Source organism: Protopterus annectens, chromosome 8.part0, assembly GCF_019279795.1.
Source record: "Protopterus annectens isolate FY-2018-M chromosome 8.part0, PAN1.0, whole genome shotgun sequence".
Lineage (NCBI taxonomy): Eukaryota > Metazoa > Chordata > Ceratodontiformes > Protopteridae > Protopterus > Protopterus annectens.
The window spans coordinates 477,247,545-477,271,909 of NC_056741.1; the positions used below are offsets into that span (position 1 = coordinate 477,247,545).

General features: G+C 41.1%; 1 protein-coding gene across 1 annotated transcript in view; it reads left to right on the forward strand.

Moving 5' to 3' along the window:
• The window catches only part of LOC122808891 (5'-nucleotidase domain-containing protein 2-like), a 232,633-nt gene that overhangs the window by 125,515 nt on the left and 82,753 nt on the right, over nt 1-24,365 (forward strand). Inside the window, exons 9-10 of the mRNA XM_044080003.1 lie at nt 325-426; nt 6,245-6,326. Of these exons, the coding sequence (XP_043935938.1) occupies nt 325-426; nt 6,245-6,326 (184 nt within the window). The remainder of the gene's footprint in view (nt 1-324; nt 427-6,244; nt 6,327-24,365) is intronic.

Genomic DNA, 24,365 nt, shown 5'->3' on the forward strand with positions numbered 1-24,365 from the left:
GCTAAATACTGTTTTCATAGTTGTAGGTTCATTAGTATGTACTAAGCTAAAGACCATTGTGGCCTTTATAAGCCTAGCTGAGCATTGCAGATGTATCCCCCAAGTTTATGTGCTGGCTTTTGTAAGTTTATCCCAAATGGATCCTGCAAGTTTATGTGCCTCAGTGGTTATTTTAAGGGTTATATGTAAGGTAGGACAAGATTTAAAGTTAGGTATCTGCTCATTCAATATGGATTTGGAGGTGAATGTTTACTTTTTAGCCTCCTACATTAAACGATCTGTTAGTATTTATTAAATCTCTTAATGTCCCTTGTTTTTCTACAGTGATAAAGGAATGAAATATATGGTTGGAAAGGACTGGAGAGACTTCTTTGATGTTGTCATAGTCCAAGCTGATAAGCCACATTTCTTCAATGACTGCATCAAGTAAGTTAGTTTGGCCATATTTTTTTGTGGAACCTAACAGCGAGAGCTTACACAAAATGTTATTGTGTGTGTTTTGTGTGTATGTGTCCTTGAGTGCATTTACATATGGCATGCTTTGTTCAGTGTCCTTTATTACTGTTCACAGAGAAATCAGTGGCCAAAGTCCTGAATAACTTTTAATACACTTAATTTTGTAGTATATCAGAACAGTTGCTGTATGTACATTATACATCTGCAACAATTAGAATTTTCATTAGTTACAATCATGTTACTATACCAAGTATCTTTTTCACTGACCTCATAGTTATTTCTGTATTAACTAAATTACTGACTTTGGAGAAAAAAAGAGAGTGCAAGTGTTTTTTATAACTGGTTATATACACTGCTGTGTACAACATTTACGTACATCAGTGTTATTAAAGGTGTGTTATGTGTGTTGTCTGAATTTGATGGACCTTGTACATGAATGTGCATCTGAGTTAATGCACAGTTGTCCACTTTCTCATGCTGTTGTCTGCTACATTCTTCTGATGGGTATTGCTGATGGTTATCACTTTTCCATTTCTCTGACCTCATACTGTATCTTCAGTTTAGTGACTGTAAGTTTATTGCTAATGCTTGGAGACTGGGCCATGCCTGACAGTGGTAACATAGTGAACTGTGAATGAGCTACAGCTTGGAGTTATAGGCTGGAGTTTTGCACATCAGACTTGCATACTGTGGGGCCCAGGACCCAACGCAAGTCACTTAAAGAGAGCAAATCTTCCATTTTACTTATGAAAAGCAGGCTGTTTTTGCTTAAGGAGTTTCAGTTTGAAAAATCTTATGAATGAACACATACATGCATTGTATGGGGCTGCCCAAAGGGCTGCTACTTTATGAACAGCCTCCTTCCTTTTGTGAAATTTGATAATATTTACATGCTACTTTGGAAAGCCATTTCTGTACGCAGTGCAGAGCACTCAAATATGACCCATTTAGCAACAGGTAGTAAAATAGGCTGAAATATGCCTTACTATGTATCCTTTGTATACACAGTAATTATTTCACATTTTAAGTAACTAAAACTAATGTCTTTCGGCTTTTCCCGGTTAGGGGTCGCCACAGCGGAACTCCAGTCAGCTAATGATTGGCAGTGGATTTTCTTCTTTTTTTTTTTTTTACGGTGCCGTGTTGCCAGCCCGACGCTCAACCTTCAAAGAAGGCACAACCATTCATGCACGTATCTACCTGTATGTCTTTAAATGTCACTCGACTGCCGGGAGGATATGCAGACTCCACGCAGAAGGCGCTCCAGCATAGAATCGAACAGGAGAACCTCTTGCTGTGAGGCAACAACGATAACCGCTGCACCACCGTGGCCCTTTTCGCATTTTAAGTAACATTGAGTAAAATTTAGTACAACAATTACTGTATTTTTTTTATTTTTATTAGATGTATATTTTTTCTTTCAACACGTGACCAGTAAGCACCCTCCCCTATCTAATTGTTCTATTTTTTTTCTTCATGTAGTGAGCATGTTGACACCTCACATCACCCAGTAAGTGACCCTTTTGAGGCCCCAAGCTTGAGGTATGTGTGCTTGTCATTTGTGTTGTCTTCCACAGGACTGGAGTAATTCTCCTGACATGCCCTGTTCCTCTCACTCTGCTTTGAGCATCTGGCTCAGTGCAGTGCATGCTGTATTGGGAATGTTTAGCCATAATCTTCCACACAGTCTCACTTAAAATACCTATGAGCTTTTTGACAGGCATAGTGCTTCTCTGAGTCTCATGAGGCAGGGATGTACACCTGGCCATCCTCCAGTTGCTGCTGTTTGTGACAGACTTAACCTTCTTGCTGTCCCCTAGAAAGACAAGTTAGCATTGGCCATTCATTTTTATTTAACCCAGCCAGCTACCCTCTAGCTTCTGGGCCACTAGGGCTACAGCTGGAGCTTCATCCCTTTGAGCGACAGAACTAAATTTATAAGATAAAATTTCAGTGTTCTTTTTATGCATATGCTCATATTGATGCTCAAGTAAAATCTTTTTGTTTTTGGCTTGAGCAAACAAGATTTTTATTTAGATTAGTCACTGGGAATTCTGTTAGAAAAGGTCATTCATTATTTGGCTGCAGAAATACAGCAGCACTAATGAGCTTTACTTTTCACTAACCCTGATGCATAGAAGTTAATTTTAAAAAAGTATGCGTTTAGCTTCCCAGGTCTTGAAGTGTTCATGTGGTCATCATGCATCATAACAGGACCATCACTGACATTGTCTGTTAAGCTTTGAACATATCCAGTGATGCCTGCAGTTGTCATCATTGCCAAGAGTTTAGCAGTAATTGAATTCAAAATATCTTTATTTTCCTCTGCTTTGCAGAGATTGAATCATTTGCTAGGCAGAAGAAAGAACATCACTTGAAGAAAAGTGCAGAGGATTAACATTTCTAAAGATACCTCACATGAAGCAGGTGGGTAAAAGAACTTTGGGCCTAGCTTCTTTTCATAGTCCACTTTTATCATGATGACCAGTTCTTCAGATGAGAGAATAAACTGTGGGTCAGGGTCCATATAATGACCTTATTTATGAAATGTGAAGCAGAAAGGCACCTTCTCAGCTTGAACATTTAGGAATGAATCCCAGGTTGAAGTTATGGCCAGCACCACTTTAGTGATAGCAGATTCCAGGTTGAAGTTGCCAGAAACACTGCCTGCCACAGTGTACCCTGGTATAGGGTCTGACTGGTCCCCAAGTCTTTGCTGTTTGTACTGCATCCCACAAATGATGCATCCACAGATGTCCTTCAAGGATGCATCTGCAGTCTTTACAAATGGGTTGTCCTGTCGTCAGGCAGCCCTTCGGTCGGCCGGATTCCAAAGTCTGGGTCTGGCTTCGGCTGGTGTCGCACTTCACCCGACGTCATTGCGGCAGTTATTCGGGTATAAAGGCATCAGCCGACGCCATTTTCCTCAGTCTTTCTTGCTGCGTGGCGCCCGAAGCAGAAGCTGTTCGCAAGTGCCGGTCGGTCAGATCCAGAGATTACTACTACCGAATACTACTTCGAAGACTTCTATAAAGCTAAGTACCCCGTTGGGGACTCTTTCTTGCCTCAGCCAATGTCAGAGAAAGTTAATAACTGTTTATCTTGTGGGAAACAAATACCTCATAAAGATTTCCACTCCTATTGTATACATTGTTTAGGCCCAGACCACGACGTAGCAGCTTGTCTAGCCTGTGCTTCTTTTAACCGACGGACGCTTAGACATCGGTCGGACTTTGCTGAACAGATTTTCGGCTCCGATTTTGCCTACATTATGCCGTCGGATCCTCCGACTACGCAAATTACCAAAAAACAGTTGTTTATCAGAGCTGAAGTTCCTCTATAGGTTCATCAGCGGTTACTAAGCTATCAGTCCTAGAGCCATTTTAAGCCTAGGAAGCTTAACCCAAATTTACAAAATTTTGCCGGTGTCAATACTCCAAGTAATTTCATGGGTATGATACAAGCTTCTACACATCAAGTGTTCACATGCTGCTCCTGCCCATTAGGGACATAGGTGTCTAACCTGGGGTATATTTCTGATTTTCCATCCAGGGGCTCATACTAGTTTTGAAAAGGGTTTGGGATGAGGTTTGCTTCACATGGATGAGAAGCCTGTTTCTGAGAGGGGATAGTCTTTGAGACACGTATCTGTCCCCCTCCCCCAGCATGTTCTGTTTATGTCATAGATGAGGTTTAGTTCCTTAAGATTTATGTTTCTGATGTTTGTTTTGTGGCTGTGCAAGAAATCCTTTTGTGTGGGATTAGCGGATGGCTTGTAGGATAGGCATAGATTGCTGTACAGCAGTCTGTAGGAGACCGAGTACAGAGATAGGCCTTTAAGATAGTCCACATAGAACTTGTTGTACTTCCTGTATTCTTTTTGTAAGGAACCTCTGTGGTTCCTCAAGCTGTTGCAAGTACCTGGTCAGGTATATGGCGAAGAGTATGTTATACTAGATGATTACATTGAGAGACAAAAGTAGTGAAACAATGACCTCCTTGGACCTGGATGCTGTGCCCTTATTTATACATTTTGCAATGTAGAATGTTTTTCTAACCACAGTCAACATGTGGTTGTCAAAGATCAGATTACTGTCAACATGCCTTCCCTGATCCCTGGATCTACTTTTAGGGGTGTATTATCAATGTGGTAATTTCCAGGAGTGGATGTCATTCCAAAGGGTATTAATATGCATTGTTTTGCACTGAATTTTAGTACATGGTTCTGGCACTAGTTGTTTCTGTGCATTAGACCCTCTTGAAGGGAATCTGTGGCTTTGAGATTCACTGACCATGCCTAATTTGCAGTCTTCTGCAGACTTGGTCAGCTAGAGACCCTTGACGTTTGCCTTGACTTCAGAAATGTAGATGCCAAAAAGGAGAGGTCCTAGCACTGATCCCTGGTGGACACCACTAATGACTGGCCTTTTTGTGGAGGTGGATTCTCCTAGCCTAACTTCTTGTGTCTTATCAGTGAGATAGTTGGCTAACCATCGGTGACATAATGGTTTATTTCTAATTTTTTATGTTTATCTATTGTGCCCAGATGAGGTATTGTGTTGAATGCCTTGACCAAGTCAAAGTAGGCAGTGTGCCCTTGTACCTAGCTTTAGTGACCTTCTCATAGAAGTTCACCAGGTTAAGAACACATGACTTGCCTTTGACAAAACCAAACTGGGTAGGGTTCAGAGTCGGTAGGTTCCATTAAAAAAATTCTGCATGTGATCAACTCTGAAAATGTTTTAACATTGTAGTGAAAGTTAACCATATGTATATTTGCTAACACCTTGCAGCAGGTAGCCAGAAAAGGTATTAAGCAGGATTTATTGCTGTCATTTGGTGCAGGCTTCTTTTATACCAGCTCTGCTGGCAGTGAACTTCTGTAGTTGTCACTCTTTCTAATAACATGTGCAGTCCTGTTTTTACCTGATCTTTGGCTGTCATTTAGCCAATTTCCCCTGTTCCACCTAGTATTGAAGAGTCTACTTTTCATGATACAGTTTAGGAAGGAGCACTGTTCTTCCCATTTTTAAATCTTTCTTTTATACTGGAACTAAGGAATCTGAGCTAATTTTTCAGAAAGTAACAGAAATGGAGTCCTGATTTGTGACTGTCAGGAGTTTGGCTTTCCTGTTTACAAAGACATTTGAATGCCAGTTTGGCATAAAAGAATGTGGAAATTTGGTTTGCCCACATTCCCGGAGCCATTTGTAAGGGATGCCTTCACTGCACTTCAGAAATACCCGGGCTGTTCTGTAATAAGCAGACCATTGTAGAAGTCTTTGTATTTCCTAATTCCTCCCAAGAAATCTGTGCAAGAAGACTACTGTGGGATTTCTGTTTCTCAGCATGACAGTAGGGTGTACAGTTGATAAGCATGCTGTCTCTGTGCAGTTTTCCAGTACCATGCTGAAAAAACACATCCTTAAAAGCGGGGGGTTACTGCAAAGGGGATTGTTGTTACTGCTGGCGTGCAGTGACTCGAGTTGAGTATACTAGATGTTGGGGTGCAGAAGGAAATGCTTTTCCTCTTCATAAGAGTATGGGAGAGTGTTAATGTATTTATTTATTTCTGTAGTCATTTGTGACAAGATTAAGTAGACTGATGGTTGTTGATCATTCTTGTCACAACCAAGGCATAAGGACAAAGACTATATCCATGGAAAATGTCATCCTAAGCAGTAGGTATTTTGTAAAACACTTGCAGTGAAAACAGAACATGCATTTTTAATTTCTAAAGAATAATACTGGTTGTCTGTAATATTTTTGGTTGTTTCTTTCTCTCTAGACCCTTCCGTCGACTGGATGAAAATGGAGACCTGCAGTGGGATAAAATAACAAGGTTGGAAAAGGGACAGGTGTATAAACAGGTATGGTTTGTCCAGACTGACATTGCAATTCTCATGCTACTGTGCTCTTTTATAAGAAAACTATTCTTTACTGTTGAAGCATAGGCACATGACGCTGAGGGCCTGACAGATTTGGTTTTATTATTAATGGTGTTTGGGTTGCCTAGGCTGATTATATTGCAGTACAGTTTGATTATAATTTCTTGGCTAACTGAAGCTGACTTGGCCTGGCTTGGTTTAGTTGGCCAGACGTTTAGCTGACTACATTTGGCTTGTTTGGTTGTTTGCATGGGTTACCAAAACTACTGATGTTTGCTTGTGAAGAACACACAAGTGGAAAATCCTAGGCTGAAATCCCACCACATCTACTGTCTCCAGTATAATTGTTTTTGACCTGTCTGCTTGTGAATCTTGTCAACTATGAACATGTGATATATGCTGTTTTACTGTGTTCAGAGACATAAATATATAGATATATGTTGCTTCTGGCATGTCTAGTTGAGCAGCACTCATTTTCAATAGAGGCCTGAGAAAACATCTGTATACTTAAAAGTAGCAGATAGATACACACAGTGTCAAAAACATAGCAAATCAGTTATAGAGTTTAAACAGGATATGTGAAATACCTGCATACACTAATGGTTCTAAGCTATATAGAATGGTTGACCATTGTTGATTATTTGGCAGACAAAACACAGCAACTTGCAGAAATTTTCTAGATGAGATGTCAGTGTAATTTGGAAATGTATATATGTTTACTATATTTATAAGCCTACAGCACCTTAAGCTACTTTTTCTCCTATTGTGTTTGTGGAAAGTCAGATCAGTAAGGTAACATTTTACCGCAAAACTCAAAGAATTAGGTGCAAAGGAAACAAATGAAAATTTTAGTGCTTTCGTTCATGATGAAGTTTTGAACAATTTAAAACAGAGTGAAAGAGCTAAAATTTTGTTTCCTTTGCACCCATTTCTTTGAGTTTTCAAGTTTGCCTTTTGCTGCTTTTTTATATTATTTTTGACTGTTAACATTTTACTGTGTATATTTAATTATTATTTATTGTATTTGTTTATGTTCTGTTGACCAGGTTAGCCCCACTGGACAAACTCCATTTTTAGAGCAGACCTGGGATATTAAACCATATAAAGTACAATAGAAATTAGTCAATAAACACAATTAAAACCTTTGCATATAGGTACAAAAACAAGGTAGCATGCATACAGGTTTTAGAATGCATTCATGTGGGTAGTATGCAAACAAAGCAGTACGAGTATAATCTTGTGGTAGTGATGTCAGTAGAGGGTTGGGATCAAAGACTAATTAAAAAAAAAAACAGCAGAAGGAGGTGGGAAAGGGAAAGGAGCTGTGAAATGGAAACCTGTCTGCTAGAATAATTCAGTGTTGGTATTATGTTACTTGAGTGAAGGTGTAGTATTTATGTAGGAACTAGTGCTTCAGGAGTTGTCATTGAGCACTGTGTAATACTACAGAAAGGGACAATGCAAGCATTACATGATTGCTGATTGTGTTTATTAATAACTAATGTAATTATAGGGAAAAGTGTGTTCCTTTCAGCAGGTAGCTAGACACGGTCTTGACTGTAATTCCAGAGGTAAAATAACTAGAGCTTTCTGAAGTCACCACATGTTATGTAACATGATTTAGCTGGATGCTGTTACGCCAAATAAATGTATAGGTTTTAACTATTAAGCAGTAAGAGTTAAAAAAAAAACTGCTGTGGAGTCTAGTTGCACTTCTGTATTCTTTATTGAAATTATTAAAGAGTAAATGAAACTACCACCTGATTTATATAGATCTTAGTTACAAAACATAACCTTCACTTGTCTTCCTGGAACTCAAATTCAGTTGAGCACATTTGTCCTCTTGAATTATATCAGAACTAAAATCAACTAAAATGACCTCACATGTAGATAGTGTCATACCACATGATGCTTATCAACCAGTACAAAATTACAAAGTAACATGTATCGCATACTGTCTATAAAATCGTGCTAAAGAATTCCTAAATATAAATACAAGTTTGATTAAAAATATACAGTTGTTCATATGTAGTAAAAACTGGAGAAAATCATTTCCTTTCTAGTTAACAAATTTTAAAAGTTTTAAACATTTGAAATTAAATAAATAAGTAAAAGATTGCTTTGTTACATAACTATACCTGTTTATAGGTTCATAGGGCAATACTAGGCTACTGGCCTGGAGGCCCTTATAAGCCTAGCCAAGAATTTTGTCCATGTTCCCAGAAAGTTAGCACCTGTTTTCCCTGTCCAGCAGGGACACAGGTGGGATCCCAGGGGTGTATTTTCTGTTTCCCATCCAGTCGTCCAGGTTCCTCTTAAAGAGGGCTAGTGAAGTACTCTGCTTGACATGGAGAGGGAGTCTATTTCACAGATGGGAGAGTCTTTGGGAACAAATCTATCCCGCCAACAAGTTCTATTAATGTCACAGACCAGGTTGAAGCCTTACGTGTGGGTTGCACAAGTGGAGTTTGACTTACGGATATGTAACAACTCAGTCAAGGCTGGGTCTGAGATGGCCTTGTATGCCAGACACAGGTCACCTCTGAACAGTCTGTATGAGACTGAGTAGAGGGACAGGGCTTTTAACCTATCTGTATAGGATAGGTGTTTGAGACCCTGGATTTTCCTGGTCAGGAACCTCTGTGGTGTCTCCAGTTGCTGCATGTGCTTGACAAGGTACATGCCGAAGGGGGCATTGTACTCAATAATGTGTCTGATAAGGGAGGAGTACAGGGATGTTATGACCTCCTTGTTCATGGATGAAATGGTCTTCCGTACAATGGAGGCAGCATGGTGGTCAAAAGTCAGGTTGCTATCAACCTGGGTGCCCAAGTCCCTCACAACTGATTGCATGCTTAGTACGTTGTTATGTATGTGATAATCAGTGAGGATGCCATTTTTCCCAAAGGGGATAATGATGCATTTCTTGGCATTCGGTTTGAGGCCATGCTTCTGGCACCAGTCATTAGTTTGAGTAAGGCCCTGTTGGAGGATGTTCACATTACCAGGGGAATTTAAGACAGTGCCCAGCTTGCAGTCATCTGCAAACTTGGTCAGCCACAGACCACTGGTTTTGGCTTGCACGTCAGAAAAGTATATTCCAAACAGCAGAAGCACAAAGACTGATCCTTGGGGTACGCCGCTTGTTACAGGTCTACTACTAGAGGTGGCTTCCCCTATTCTGACTGAGTGGGTTCTGTCAGTGAGCCAGTTAGATAACCATCTGGTAAAATACAGGTTGATGCCTAGATGGGAGAGTTTATCTGTTATGCCCTAGTGGGGAATAGTGTTGAAGGCTTTGGCTAGGCCAAGGTAGGTGGTGTGCACCTTCTTCCCCTCGTCCATCACTTTGGTAACTGTTTCGAAGAAGTCAACCAAGTTTAACAGGCATAATCTCCTTTTGAGAAAACCAAACTGTGTGGGGTCAAGCGTTTGGAGGTTGCCAGTGTCCTTATTTATAAGGTCCATGATAATGCGTTCCATGGCCCTGCAGATCAGGCTAGTTAGGCTGATGGGCCTATAATTGCCTAGATCAGTGAGCACTCCACCTTTGTGTAGAGGGATAACAGTGGCTGTCCTCCATTCAGCTAGGACGAAGCTGGTGCTCAGACTTTGGTTGAATAGGATGCCTAATTGTACTGAGAGCTCATGTTAATTCCATGTTAATCTGTTAAAAGCAGCTGCCATTTCTCATACCTTTTCACAGTTATGTCTTATGAAGAAAGTAATACTTCATAACTACACTGCTGAGAAGGAATTGTGTGGTATTGAAGCACAAAGGCTGAATGAGTTTCTGATAGGATGCATCGTTAAGCCCCATTTTCCTCCGTCAGTTCCTGTTTGCATACTGTTCTGTTCTGAACAACAAATTTGACAAAGTTCTTGTGTGAGCTCTAGAAAATGACATTTTTGCTTGGTGGTTTTAACCCTACTAAAATATAATAGTAATAATAATTATGTTTAAATATTTTTAAGGTGCTGTTTGGATGGGGAGCTATTTACTCATGAAGTCACAGGCCATGTGCACTCAGTCAGCTGTAGAGTATAGTTCAGATTAAAGTATTTTGCTTGAGGCTTCTTTTAACAGATATAGATTGAAGTCAATTATTCAAATCAACTAGCATTTTATATGAAATTTGAACAGGCATGCAGTGCATTCCCCACTTTTGTGTTTGTCTGGTTTAAGTGATCGCTTTAGTGCATTTCACCTGTATGGATATTTTAGATTATTGTAGTTTTAGTATTTTGTCCTGTTGAGACTGGCAATATTTCCAGTGTAGCCTTACTAACGGATTAGGGACAGAAAGCACAGAGAAAAAAACATGGCTCTAGGAAACGGATTATAAGAGATTAATATAAGGATTCAGGTTTGTTTTCTAGTGGGCTGAAATGTTGAATCCAGTGTTTTCGCAGTGGTTGTTTAAGGGAACCAGAGACAAAATGAGGAGTAAGTGATTATTGCCTATCTGGAGTCAGGCATGTGACAGTTTGCATTAATATATGGGGTGAGATGATTATTAAGACAGAAGGTTTCAAGTATTTGGTTTGCTTTTTTTCCATTTGAGATTGTATACTGCAGCAAGCAGAGTGAGGAAGGAAAGAAGGAAATGTCTGGCATGATTTAGTTTTTCAGCAGTTCAAGTAGGCATTAAGAGTATTTGTCCAGCATGTACAGACTGTGGGAGGCAAACTTATAGGAAAAAATAAACATAAACGCTCCAGTAAATAGATTGAATTGATGATATAATAAAGTAAATTTTTTGTTACTTACTTTCCAAATGGGGTATCCATGAAGTATAAGGCATTCCCATCTGCAGAAGCAATGATTTTTTTACTTGTTTACTCCATTAGCTTTCATAATTACTTAATCACATAATTAAGAAAGAAATATGTCAATGTGCAGTTGAGTAGAGTTAGCAACTGACCAAAATACAAGATGTTGACAACATATTTTATCACTGAATTCAGTGTCCATTGTGATGTGATGGTGTTACAAACTTGGTGATTTGGGAATGAAGTAAAACTGCTAGATTTTGTGCTGCATTTGGCAGATGTAGGCTGCGGTGGCTTGGCATTTGCTGCTTGAACGTGAAGGATTGCTTTTTGTTCTTTGACAGGAACTTGGAGTTCTGCCTACATTGTACAGGAAGATGTAATCAGCAGCAGCTGTAGTTGTACATCAAAGGACTGTAACTCCTCCTGTTCTGTATTTGGTAGAGCTTCACTATGTGTTTTGTGATGGAAAGGGTGATCAACCAAATCAAGCAGTATGTACATTTAAACAAATGAACTGCAGTACTTCTTACTCAGCGGTTATTCCTTTTCTGTGCTGTTGCTTCATTGTCACTGTTTTTCTAATGCCTTCTTGCAGACTGTTTCCATGGTGGAAAGTACTTGGACTCACAGAGAGTCCAGAGCTGCAAATGAATACCTCAGAGCTGACTAGAAGAAAGTGGTTATCCCCGCTATGTATGTGTTTTCCTTGTCTCATGTATTGCAGTTGGTAGTGTAATGTGCTTCCATGCCTGGCACTTCTGAGGCAGTGAAGATACTTCATAATATTCAGCACCATTTGCAGTCTGTACAAGGCCTCATCAGTGGAGAGACTTAACTGTGCTGTGCTTAAAAAAAACACTAAGTGGGCTCTGATTCCTGAAGTGTGGCAGAGGAAGTCCAACACAGGTTTTCTTCGTGTTTCACTGTTGCAGTCATCACATTTGGGTTATCCCTGCCAGGGTAGCCCACGGCTGGCCCGAATTCCAGAGACAGTATTTCTGCGTCGGTTGCTGTCGCTTGAGGTCTGACGTCAGGTTGTCAGTGGTATAAAGGAAGGCAGCCAATGCCATTATATCAGTCTTTCTTGCAGCGGAGCCTGAAGCAGAAGCAGTTTGCACGAGTGCCGGTCGGCTGCTGCCTGAGTTTTCTTTTCCGAATTGAAGTCTTTGAAAGCTAAGTACTCAGTTGGGGATCCTTTTTTCTTGCACTAACCGATGTCAGAAAAAGTTAATAATTGTCTCGCCTGTGGAAAGCAAATACCACACCGGGACTTCTACTCTTACTGCGTCACTTGTCTAGGCCCAGACCATGACATCCCCCGTTGTCGCTTCTTTGCTTTGTTTAACACCAGAACTATTCATCGTCGGGCACTTATTGTAGCCAGATATTTTCGTTTACAGTCCTCGAATTCCGATATGGCTTCAGTAAGACATCCGACAGCAGATCTTCCAAAAAAGCGTAAAGATAAAGCTAGAGACAAACCGCACAGGACCAAACCTTCTGACAACACTTCCGTTAAGCTAGTCGTCAGTCCTCCGGAACTCAGTGAGGCGGTTTCACAGCCCCTGATGCCTGCTTCAGTTGATTCGCAGGCCGCTACTGAGACTCTTTCGGAGTACAGTATGCCACAGAACTCTTCTTCATCTAAGGATCCTGCTGTAGTCTCTACCTTGTATGGGTCCGGAGCCGCTGTGCAGGCACCGGCTTCTGAGGAAGTCCTTCACACCACCGATTCTCGACATAAACCGATGCCTTCTTTCGCAACTACTGTTTTTTCGAAAACAACCGAGTTCCTTAGGCCCAGGGGTCGAACCACACCCAAGAAACCAACTACGCACTCTCAGGCACCTTCTCCCTTATCTCAGTCTCAAATGCTTAAAATGGCAGAAAACCATATCATGCTGATTAGGGGAAGCCAAGCCACCCCCTCAAAAAGGAAAAGAGATCTGTCCCCAGTAGTTTTGTCTGAACAGGAGTCAGATGATTATGAAGACATGCAGCCCCTCTCCACATATGAGGATTCTGATGCAGAGGAATCCATTCCTTCAGCCTCTCCCCCAGAGGATTTTTTCTTTGTGGAAACCCTGCATACCTTAAGGGAGCATTTCCAATGGGAGAGTCAAGACTACCCTCAGTCTAAAAAGAGACTTGGGGCATTCCTGGATCTTCCACAACACAGACCCTTAGCCATCCCCCCAGTCCTGGATGTGGTGGATGATGTTTTCCTTGAATCCAGCTTGACTCCTGACACCCTACCTCCTGCTCCCAGAAAACCAGACGGGTACTACTGAGTCCCTGACTCACACAAATATCTTTCCAAAAATCCTACAGCTGACCCTGTGGTCATTTCTCAAGGACCAAATGGATTAAAGCAACCTCTGCTAAGAATCCCATCCCCTCAGACAGGGATTCCTGAGCACTGGACAGATAGGAAGAGTAGCTGAGGTGTATACTTTTTTACCCTATCAGGGCACTAAATTGTCAGTTCCATATGCTTAAATATCAGCAACATACCTTGGAACTCCTAAAAGAAAAAAAATTCCTCCTTTCCTGCAAGGGCAGAATCTAAAGATTTACAAGACTTAATGCATTCTGCAAGTCAAGTAACTAAACATACTTTGCACTGTGGTTTTGATGCCCTAGAAGCTTCTTGCAGGGCAGCAGTCACTAGATCTGTCATTAGAAGACATGCATGGCTTAAGGACAACCCCTGCCAGACCATGTCAAATATAAATTGTTGGATGCACCCTTGCATAAAGGTAACTTATTTGGTACTAAAGCAGAAGAGGTTTTAAAAAAGATGGAAGAAAAAGCAAAATCTATGCAGTTAAAGATTTCTTACAGGTCCATCCCTCTAGGTTCAGCAGGCATTTTCCCTCCAAACACTGGTCCTTTCCTGCTCCGAGTAAACAGGCAAAGCCTATGCCCTGTGGAAGCAGACCCCCCCGCCCCCAGACAACAGCCTCAGGGAATACAGAGATCTAATCAGTGGACTACCTCCACTTCTAAACCAGGGAGTTCTAAGCCACTCCCCTATGGTAAGAACTCATAACGACTCACCTCCTTCCGACCTCACCTTTGACCACCTTCACATACCTCTAGGAGGAAAACTCTCCTTTCACTCAAGCACCTGGGCCACCATTACCAAGGATCATTGAGTTCTGAACATTGTGTCTGAGGGGTACAAATTCTCTTTCCACACCCTTCCAACCCCAAAAGGGTTCCCAGATCTACCACCAAATCAGTGGGCAGAGGCTCAAAAACAAATCCTTTCCCTGCTCTCCATGAGGTCAGTAGAGCACGTTCCTGCAGAGCAGATAAGCCAAGGCTTTTACTCCAGACTTTTTCTGGTGCCCAGAAAAGAGGGCATCTGGCGCCCCATCCTCTATCTATCTATTCTAAACACCTTTCTGGTGATCCCAAAATTCAGAATGCTCACCCTCCAGCAGCTGCTACCCATGGTCTCCAAGGACACTTGGCTAGCAACCCTGGACCTAAAAGAGGCCTACCTCCACATTCCTGTCAGGGAGTCCTGCAGAAAATATCTCCGCTTCAGTGCAGGATATCAACATTTTCAGTTCTCTGTGCTTCCCTTTGGCTTATCTACTGCTCCCAGAGTTTTCACAAAATGTCTGGCCCCGGCCATTGCCTTTTGCAGACAAAGAAATATTCAGATTTACCCCTACTTAGATGTCTGCCTTATTCAGGCAGACAGACAAGAAAAACTGCTCAAATACCTGGCCTTTGTAAAGAGCATACTAACCTCCCTAGGGTACACCATCAACGAAAAGAAATCCAAACAGATACCAACCCAAAGGATACGCTTCCTGGGAGCAAGTCTGGACACAGCATCCCAGATGGCATACCTTACACCACAAACAAATTTTCCTGTCAGCTTACTTCTGTCAACTGGTCACCAGGCTCCAGCTTTCTGCAAGGAAAATCTTGCAAGCCCTGGGGTTCATGGGATCTTGCATATTCCTCATTCCATATGTCACACTGCGTATGAGGAAACTTCAATGGTACCTAAAGAGCCTTTGGTGTCAACACTCTCAAGATTTGGAAACTCTTCTACCTATTATTCCTTGCCTGAGAAAGGAATTTCTTTGGTGGGCGACAGCCTGCTCCCACAACAAGGGACTGCCCTTCTCCCCACACCCCGCTGCCCAGACCCTTACCACAGACACATCAGACTATGCTTGGGGTGCACACCTGGAAGTCAGGTGCATACAGGGCCAATGAGCCCACAGCAGATCCCCCTGCACATCAATCAAAAAGCGATGATGGCTGTGCAGCAAGCCTTTATAGCTTTCAAACCCCTTCTCTCTCCAGGGGTTCTCCTTATCAAAATAGACAACACCACTGTGATGTGGTATATCAGCAAGCAGGGAGGGACTCATTCCTACCCTCTGTGCAGGCTGGCCGTGACCCTTTGGCTCACAGCCTCTTCCATGCAACTACACCTGTTAGCACAATACTTACCAGGCTCTCTCAACTCCCTGGCAGACCAATTAAGCAGAAAGCTTTTGGACCCACACGAGTGGCAGCTCAACAGAAGTACCTTCTTCCTAATAACTCAGAAATAGGGAACCCCAGAGGTCAACTTCTTTGCCTCCCACACCAACCATCAGCTCAGCAAATTCTGCACCAGGGAGCATCACTGCATGGCTTGGAAAGTGGATGCCCTGTCCTTCCCCTGGGTTAATCTCTCTGTCAATGCCTTTCCTCCCGTACCTCTCACCCCCAGGGTACTACTCAAAATGTTGTTGTCTTTCGGCTATTCCTGGTTAGGGGTCGCCACAGCGGAACTCCGGTCCGCTAATGATTGGCAGTAGATTTTCACGAACGCTGAGGTGCCAGCTCGACGTTCAACCTTCAACGAATGCACGCCCATTTACACATGTTTTTCGAATGCCCACCCAACCGTGGGGAGGACATGCAGACTCCACACAGAAGGCACTCCATAAGGGAGGAAAAATCAAGGACCATTCTCATAGCTCCAGACTGGCCCAGACAGCACTGGTACCCCTTGCTGCGCAGCCTGTCCCCACTGCCTCCATGACATCTTCCTCAGATTCCAAACCTCCTAACCCAGAGGGAAGGGTTCATGCATCCCCATTTGCAGACACTCAGTATGGCAGGTTGGCTTATTCCCTAACCCCTGACCGTTATGCCATCATTAGTAAACAGGTTCTGGATGTTATCCGAGAGGCCAGACACCCTAGTACCAGAAAGTCTTATGCAGATAAATGGAAAAGGTTCTGCACCTGGATCCAGGCTAAGGGGGCCAATACAACACAGCCCTCCATCCCTCTCATCCTAGATTATTTAGCTGACCTACTACACAGTGGTCTGTCTTTCTCCTCCATAAAAATTAATGCTTCTGCTATTTCTGCTCATTTTCCCACTGAGCAGCCTCTTTTCTCACACCCTCTGATTAAACAGTTCTTCAGAGGGGCTAGCAACTAGAGACTGCCCCCCCCCCCAGTAGGGCACCAACACCAGCTTGGGACCTTAACTTTGTCTTAGAAAAGCTCCCCCTGCCTCCTTTCGAACCAGTTTCTTCTGTAGAGCTAAAATTTCTCTACTGGAAGACAGCCTTCCTTCTGGCCATCACTTCAGCCAGAAGGGTTTCTGAGTTGCAAGCACTCATGGCTGTGGAACCCTTCATTGTCTTCCATGCAGACAGGGTATCCCTCAGAACTAACCCATCCTTCATGCCCAAGGTGGTTTCCAGTGTGCCTCTCAACCAATCCATTCATTTTCCCACCTTCTTTCCTAACCCCCCAAACAAGGGGGGAAGGATTCTGCACTCTCTAGATGTGCACAGACAGCTCAGATACTATCTGGACAAGACTAAACCCTTCAGAAAGTCTGACCAATTGTTGGGTAGCTTTGCTATGGGGCAGAAGGCAAAGCTATCTCCAAGCAAATCATTTCCAAATGGACAGCACACTGCATCCATTTCTGCTAGTAACAGCATGGGAAGCCTCCCCACAAGGAGGTCAAGACACACTCCACCAGAGCAGCCCCCACCTCTGCAGCTTTCCTCAGAGGAGTCCCCATCAGGGACATCCTAGAGGCTGCCACCTGGACATCTGTTCACACTTTTACCAAGCATTACCACCTGTCTCTCTTCTCAAAATCTAGGGCAGGGTTTGCCTCTGCAGTCTTGCAGGGCATCCTAGCCAGCCCCTAGCTTCCTTGACTGCCTCCACCCTTTTTCTCATCTTTGGGAATCTACCCAAATGTGATGACTGCAGCAGTGAAATACGAAGAACATAGTACAGTTGTGTACACTTACCATAAATGTAGATGTTCGAGCGTATTCACTGTTGCAGTCCTTTTTTCCCCTCCCTCCATCCCCCTTTTTTCCTTTTCTGTTGTTACCTTTTTCTTCCTTGTTGTTCTCCTTTCCTTACAAGGGACATATTGGTATTTATTTGCCACTGGTGGGGTTGTTCCACCAGAACCTGGCCTCCTACTTTGGGGGCTCCAGACAGGTTAGGGCAAGAAAAACTGATGTAATGGCGTCGGCTGCCTTCCTTTATACCACTGATGACCTGACGTCAGTCCTCAAGCTACAGCAACTGATGCAAGAAATACTATGTCTCTGGTATTCGGGCTGGCTGAGGGCTACCCTGGCAGGGATAACCCAGATGTGATGACTTCAACGGTGAATACACTCGAACATCTACATTTATGGAGAGTGTACACAACTGTACATTCACTAACATTTACATACTTACTTTTGGTAACTGGATTATCCAATTGGCCAGGGCCATGTACAGTGGAGGCATGAAGAGAAAAGCTATACATAATTGGTAAAATTGATTGCAAGCACACAGCTGTTAGTAGTAGTTGTACAATTCATAATGGAAGTAAGAATACAGTTCAGGACATCAGAATGGTAATATAGCAACTTGTTTGCAACATCAGAAAATTTTCATTCCCAACCCATTGCCTACAGCCTGTGTTGAAGATTGATAGCTACACACAGTTAAACTACACATAACCAACTGCAATTCAGATAAGTTTATAAATGCAGAGAAGGAACAATTAATTAAGAAATGTGCACTTCTGCTGGAAAATAATTGAAAATTAGAAAAGCATCCTTAAACAGATATCAAAGAGAAAGAAAAATATGATAGTAGATAGTGTAGGAGGGAAGATGATTTGAAATGACAAGTAGAAGAAAAAGCATGATAGCCAGAGAAGAATACAACTGAGAAAAGGGGAATAAGATGAATGAGAAAGTAAATAAAAGACCATTAAACCACAGAGGGAAAGAAAGATAACTGGAGTAAGTGAAAAGATAAGTAGGGAAGTGTCATAGCAGCGAAGTGAATACTAAACTAATGTGTCAAGAGGACAAAAACAGTATGAGAAACTGGAGTGACTGTAAACACTCGTATGTGAGAAAATTATCACTGTCTAATAAAGAGAAAAGTGAAATAATACATGTGGCTAACTAGTAATGTTGCAATTGCATTTCCATTATTTAAAGTGCTTTGATAGATGTGACAAATGCCATTCCATTTTCTGTGAAACCTAACCATATCTAGTAAAGCATTCCTATGTTGTAGACATGCGTGGCAAGTGACTTATTACAGTCAGTATAGTAATTTCCAGTGACCTAAAGCTTCTAGATGAATTATAGCATCTGAGAACAAGTGAAGTGAAGAGGTGTAGTATGTTATATAGACGTTCATGAGCAAATGATAGGCAGAATGTTTTAGCTGCCAAACACTAACTAGCCAAGGAAGTTTTTGTGTACTGTTGTCATATTGTAGTATTTATTAATGCATCTATATTGCTGCTTATTTGGAATATAACCCCAGGCTAAGTTTGAAAATGGTCCATTGAGATCAGTACTGTGCCCTAACTAACAAAATAAATACATAACTAAAGAAAAATAAAATCTGTAATTACGTTGGCCACCTTGCCATAAGTTGTCAGCATCACTTACAGTACATTAGACTGGAAGCTGGTCTGAAGAGTGGAACCATAAAATAGGTTAAGTAACAAAGAAATAACAATATGCAATGTGCTATTTGTAATTTACTTTCTGGTGAAAGGACATGCATACTGCTAAACATAACCACACGCGCAGTCCTAATTACCAAATATTTTGGCCATCGGAAAAAAAAACTTGGGTGCTGTGAATTCCCTGAGCCTCCTTGTGCAGCGAGGAGACCTCACTCACACCCCGGCTGCATAATAACCTACCGAAAAAGACTGTAACCGCTGTATCTACCTATGCTGTTGCGTTGATGTCTAGAAGAATTTGTAAAATGGATTTGACAAATCCCATTTTTTTTTCCAGTTAGGACAATCGTCATGCTTCTGTGAGAATTGTGTGTGTGTGTGTGAGTGCAAGTGCGCACATGCATATTTTTAGGTTCATATTACATTATCGAAAGATCACATAATCGAATGGCCGAAACATCGAAACGGCTGCATTTCGAAACTTTTATTGTGGGGGGCTGCACCCCCCCCCCCGCTAAATATGTATTCCAACTCCGAGATCGCATTACAGTGAGGAAAGGGCAAATATTCCAATCTTCACTGTACTGCGATCCCACAATGCAAACTTCGAAATGCGGCCGTTTTGATGTTTTGGCCGTTCGATTACGTTATCTTTCGATAACGTAATAGGAACCCATATATTTATATATTTTGCATTGACTGTCATTTTAACAAGAGCAAAATAGCATTAAAAATAAAATTGGAGGTAATTTAGTAAAGCATTGAGTTTATTTAATGTAATTTTTGTTTTGTTTTGTGATTACTTCACTGAATAGTAAAACCTGGATGTTGCTTAGTTCAAGAGTATCCATGCTTGTGCCAAATATTAAACTTCATGTATAATACATAGACATGTATGTGCTTTGAAGACTTTGTACGTTAATGTCACTTTTCTGTGGCTTATACTGCTATGGTTTGTGAGTAAAAATGGGCTCTGAAGTTTAGCATTTAACTGGTTAACAAACAAATGCACACATCCATGTAAATAAAATACCCGGTTAACTAAAATAGAAACATTGTGGATTAACTAAATAAATAAAATGAAACTCAAGTAGTTTTATCTGCATTGCTTAGTATGCAACAGTTTGGCTTCTAGAGGTCAAAAATGAAACGGCAGTAGATTGTTGTCTTGCCTCCCCTCACCACGGGAAGCACACCAGTCTCCAGTTCTGCTTTATTTGGCTTGGCTCTTGAAATTAATCAGTGAATTATATATGGGTCTTCTCTCAAAGGGCAAAACCTTTTGACACTTCTGGCATGTCACTACCTGTTTGCAGCATTATGCATAATGTTAGTCATTGGGTGTTGTATAGTTGTGGTTGCTAAGCTTAGTAGTTTTGATTTTTTTTTTGTTGTTGCAGTATGCTTTCTAACATGTTTGGTGTTGCAGGACAATGTTTAACTTTGTTGTTCTGTAACTTTTTTAATAGAACATTAAAGGAAAAATAATTTTACTTGTCTGTAAGCATATTGAATATCTTGCTAGCACATGCTTTCGTAACTTGTAATACATAAGAGGTTTGTCACAACAGTTTGTAAAACCTTGGACTAAATGTCCTATGCATCAAGTACCACCCTAGTAAAACATAGTAAACAGAACAATTACTTAGAAAACTAGACCGAAGTACAAAAGCTGACAGATAATTGAAACAAAGACATCAATCTGTATACTTTTTTAACTTGGAAGAGGTCACAACATGTTATCTAAAATTGCAAAGTAATTTTTACTGCATGTAATACCATATTATGGTTTTGACAGAGTAGCTGGATAGATTTCTAAAGTTTCTGAGAGTAACTGTCCTGGGATAGATGAAATTTCTGCAGTTCTTATTTGGCTTCCACTCTGACTGTGGCCTCTGGAGAGTGCGTGGAGGATGATTTATTTAATTGTTATTGAAAGAGCGCCCGCCACCAAAAAATGTTGTGAGCAAGAGTAGGCATCCTAGTCTGTAAACTGTTGAATTTAAGCTGAAAACTCACTAACCATACTTGGATGGTAAAATAAAGCAAGCAAACTACCCAAATCCGGTCATTTGGGAGTTAGCATAGGTCAGAGAGTCTGTCTGCTCGGGATACCCACCCAAACTAGTAATAAACGACACCGAGAATAAAACCGGCACCAAGCTTAGATCAGTGCAAATAATCAATTTTTATATTTGTATAAAAATTATTTGCACAAATCTAAATTGTTGAATTTAAGATCAAAATGTCAGCTTAACTGTTTACAGTTTGTTTTTTGTAGATTCAGCTTACAGATTTAAAAATCTTTTTTTTTTTTTATATTCTACATTCCCACCAGCACTCTCCTTTCCGAAAATAAACAACTTTTAACTGTGCACAGACCAAACAAAAGAGATGGGCAATGTCATTACTCCTATGCTACTGCAAAACTATGGAACACCTTACCTACAAATTTCACTGCCACTAAATGTTTCAAGAATTTTAAGCTTACATTAAAAAACACTTTAACTGTCGTGCTCTTTGACTGACAGATAAACTCCTCCTTCCACTCTAACTTTTCCTCTGCCACATAATTCTCCGTTTTAACTAAGCACCCCTATCAAAGCTTGATATATTTCATCTCATAGCTCCATCAGGTTTGTAAACGTACTACAAATACAGATAGATTGTTCAAAAAACCAACAAACTGGCAACACCTCCACCACACAAGTCCACAGCAAGGCTTAGTTCCAATAAAGCTTTATTCTGTTACCTCGGGGTTTCGCCTTCTAAGGAAGCTCAATACTATTACCTCTCCTGTTCTTACAGTTGCTTTTTAAGAAAGAAAGAAGTAAAGGTGTCCATGACTAAAATGCATAACAGCATCATAACTAATACGTTCAAGAGCCTGGGTCAGCCAAGCTGTGGCATTGTCCATGTTGGACACTACACTTCATTCTGCCTATTGGAAGTGATCCACTAACTTTCCATATTCCTTCCACAAATATTACCTACATATGACTTCTCTCCCACAGCTTTCCTCCCTCTCCTCTGTTTACTGAGGCGCTGTCCACATCCCTTATTCTCTTTGCACCATCCCACCATCTTCTGCCACTCCCTGTGCAGCACACTTCCTGAACTGTCCAACATATTGTGTTAATGCATGGATTATCTCCCTGCCCTATGTTCCTTCCTGGATTAACTGTGATTATTGTCATGGAATTTAGTAATGTTGTTGTGTAGTTCTTTAGTGTAGATCTTTTTCACTGGGAGATGGACTTCATTGAATTTATTTCACACCCATTACTTCTGTTTGCTATTCTGCATGTATTATTTCTAGGTATCCCTCACTTACTGTTACTGCTTTCTGTTTTGTTCTGTGTGTTTTACATTTTATGATGTTTAACAACGTATGCTGTACATTGTAATTTGCATTGTGGCTAAGTTGTGGCTAAAATGGTCTTCCCGAATCTGCCTTTCTGGTTAGTAAAAAAAATCTTGTACTTAAGCAAAGGTATTTGTGTACTAAGATGAAAGTCATAATACAAGTAAAGGTTACTGAGTCCAAACCCTGTAAATTCTAACCGAGACAAGCCAGCTCCATGGCACAGGTGCATAAAGACCTCACTGTAACCTAGAATGTTCTTCATATTGATCGCTGCTGCAACAGCCTGAGCTAAAAAACAAGTTTGGGCATGAAGCTCTTCAGAGTTTTATTGCCCTGATGAGTACACTCCTCTGAGGCTTTTGAGGATTAATGGTCAGATCATACTTTCCTTTGCTGGACAGATAAATCCCTTTTGGGGAAAGTTTTATTTTTCTTAATTTTTTACTGATGTTTTATTACTGCCCTCTTCAGGAGTGTTGTGTTTTAATGGACTGTCTTCAGCTTAATGTACTTTTAAATGGATCGAGTGGCATTTGAAAGACATGCGTGAATGGGCGTGCCTTTGTTGAAGGTTGGGCATCGAACTGGCACCTCGGCACCATAAAAATCTACTGCTAATCATTAGAGTACCGGAGTTCCGCTGTGGTGACCCCTAACCGGGAAAAGCCGAAAGAAGAAGAAGAACTAAGCACCACTATCTCATCCACCCAACTCTCACCTTTTCCCTTTATCATTATACTCCTCATAACTTCTTACTACCTGACTGCTTTATTTTCCCCCTCCCCCCTTTCTCTTACCCTGCTTCTTCCTTTACCTTCTTAACTGTTCTACCTCACTATTTTTTATGTCCTAATTTCTTATCTTTAAACTGTAAATTACTCTACCTTATAGATGTTAAAAATGGTGTAGTGCTCTTTGATACTGTACCAATACTTAATGATAACATCTGCCTTAACAACTATGTTACTGCAATTTTCCACTGTTGTACAAAATCAACTTCGGTTATATATATTTGTATATATGTTTCTACCTACTCAGTTTACTTTTACTTGTGTAATTTGTAAGTTTATCATAATTTGTTGGAGCTTTTCTCCCTGGACCTCAGCTGAAAATGGGTTCCTGACCCAGTTAGACTTTCCCAGTCACCATATGCCAATAAATAAATAAATAAGGGTTACATTTTCTAATATGGGGTAGGGGAACATCTTACCTTATTCTCAGGGCAAGAGTGGTGTGGGCTAATAAACTACTTCTATTCCATCTGGTCCCACAGTGCTCATTTATTTTTTTCCATTTTTTTAATTGCCAAGATGATTTTACTGAGTCTGTGGTTGTCTTACTGGGAGAACAGAGGTGATGTCTGCAGTGATAGGGATGTCTGGCAAGTGCACCCAGGAACTTCCCTACTTTTCAGCATTAAAGCAATGTGATCTTTATCATACATCAAAAAGTACTTTTAGGAGAGGCACATGGAACTCTTTCATAGCCTCATTAGAAAGATGGCACCTGAGGACCGCAGCAACCCCCCCACACACACACACACACACACACACACACACACATGCACACCACTGCTGTATTACGTTATCAGCACTGTAACGTATCCAGTTGCCTGGTGTGAGGATGAGAGAATATGGATCTTTCTGATCTTTTCCATCTTCAGAGATTACTCCAAGATTGCACTACAGTGGGGAAAAGGATATATTTCCTTATTCCCACTGTAGTGTGCTTCGGCGAATCGTCTTTCGCGAAAGTGTACTTCCGATGTAGTGCACTTTCACTTAAGTGGGTTTGACCGTCTGTTTCTCGACAAACTGTGTTTTCGACAAACAGGAGACCCATATATATATATATATATATATATATATATATATATATATATATATATA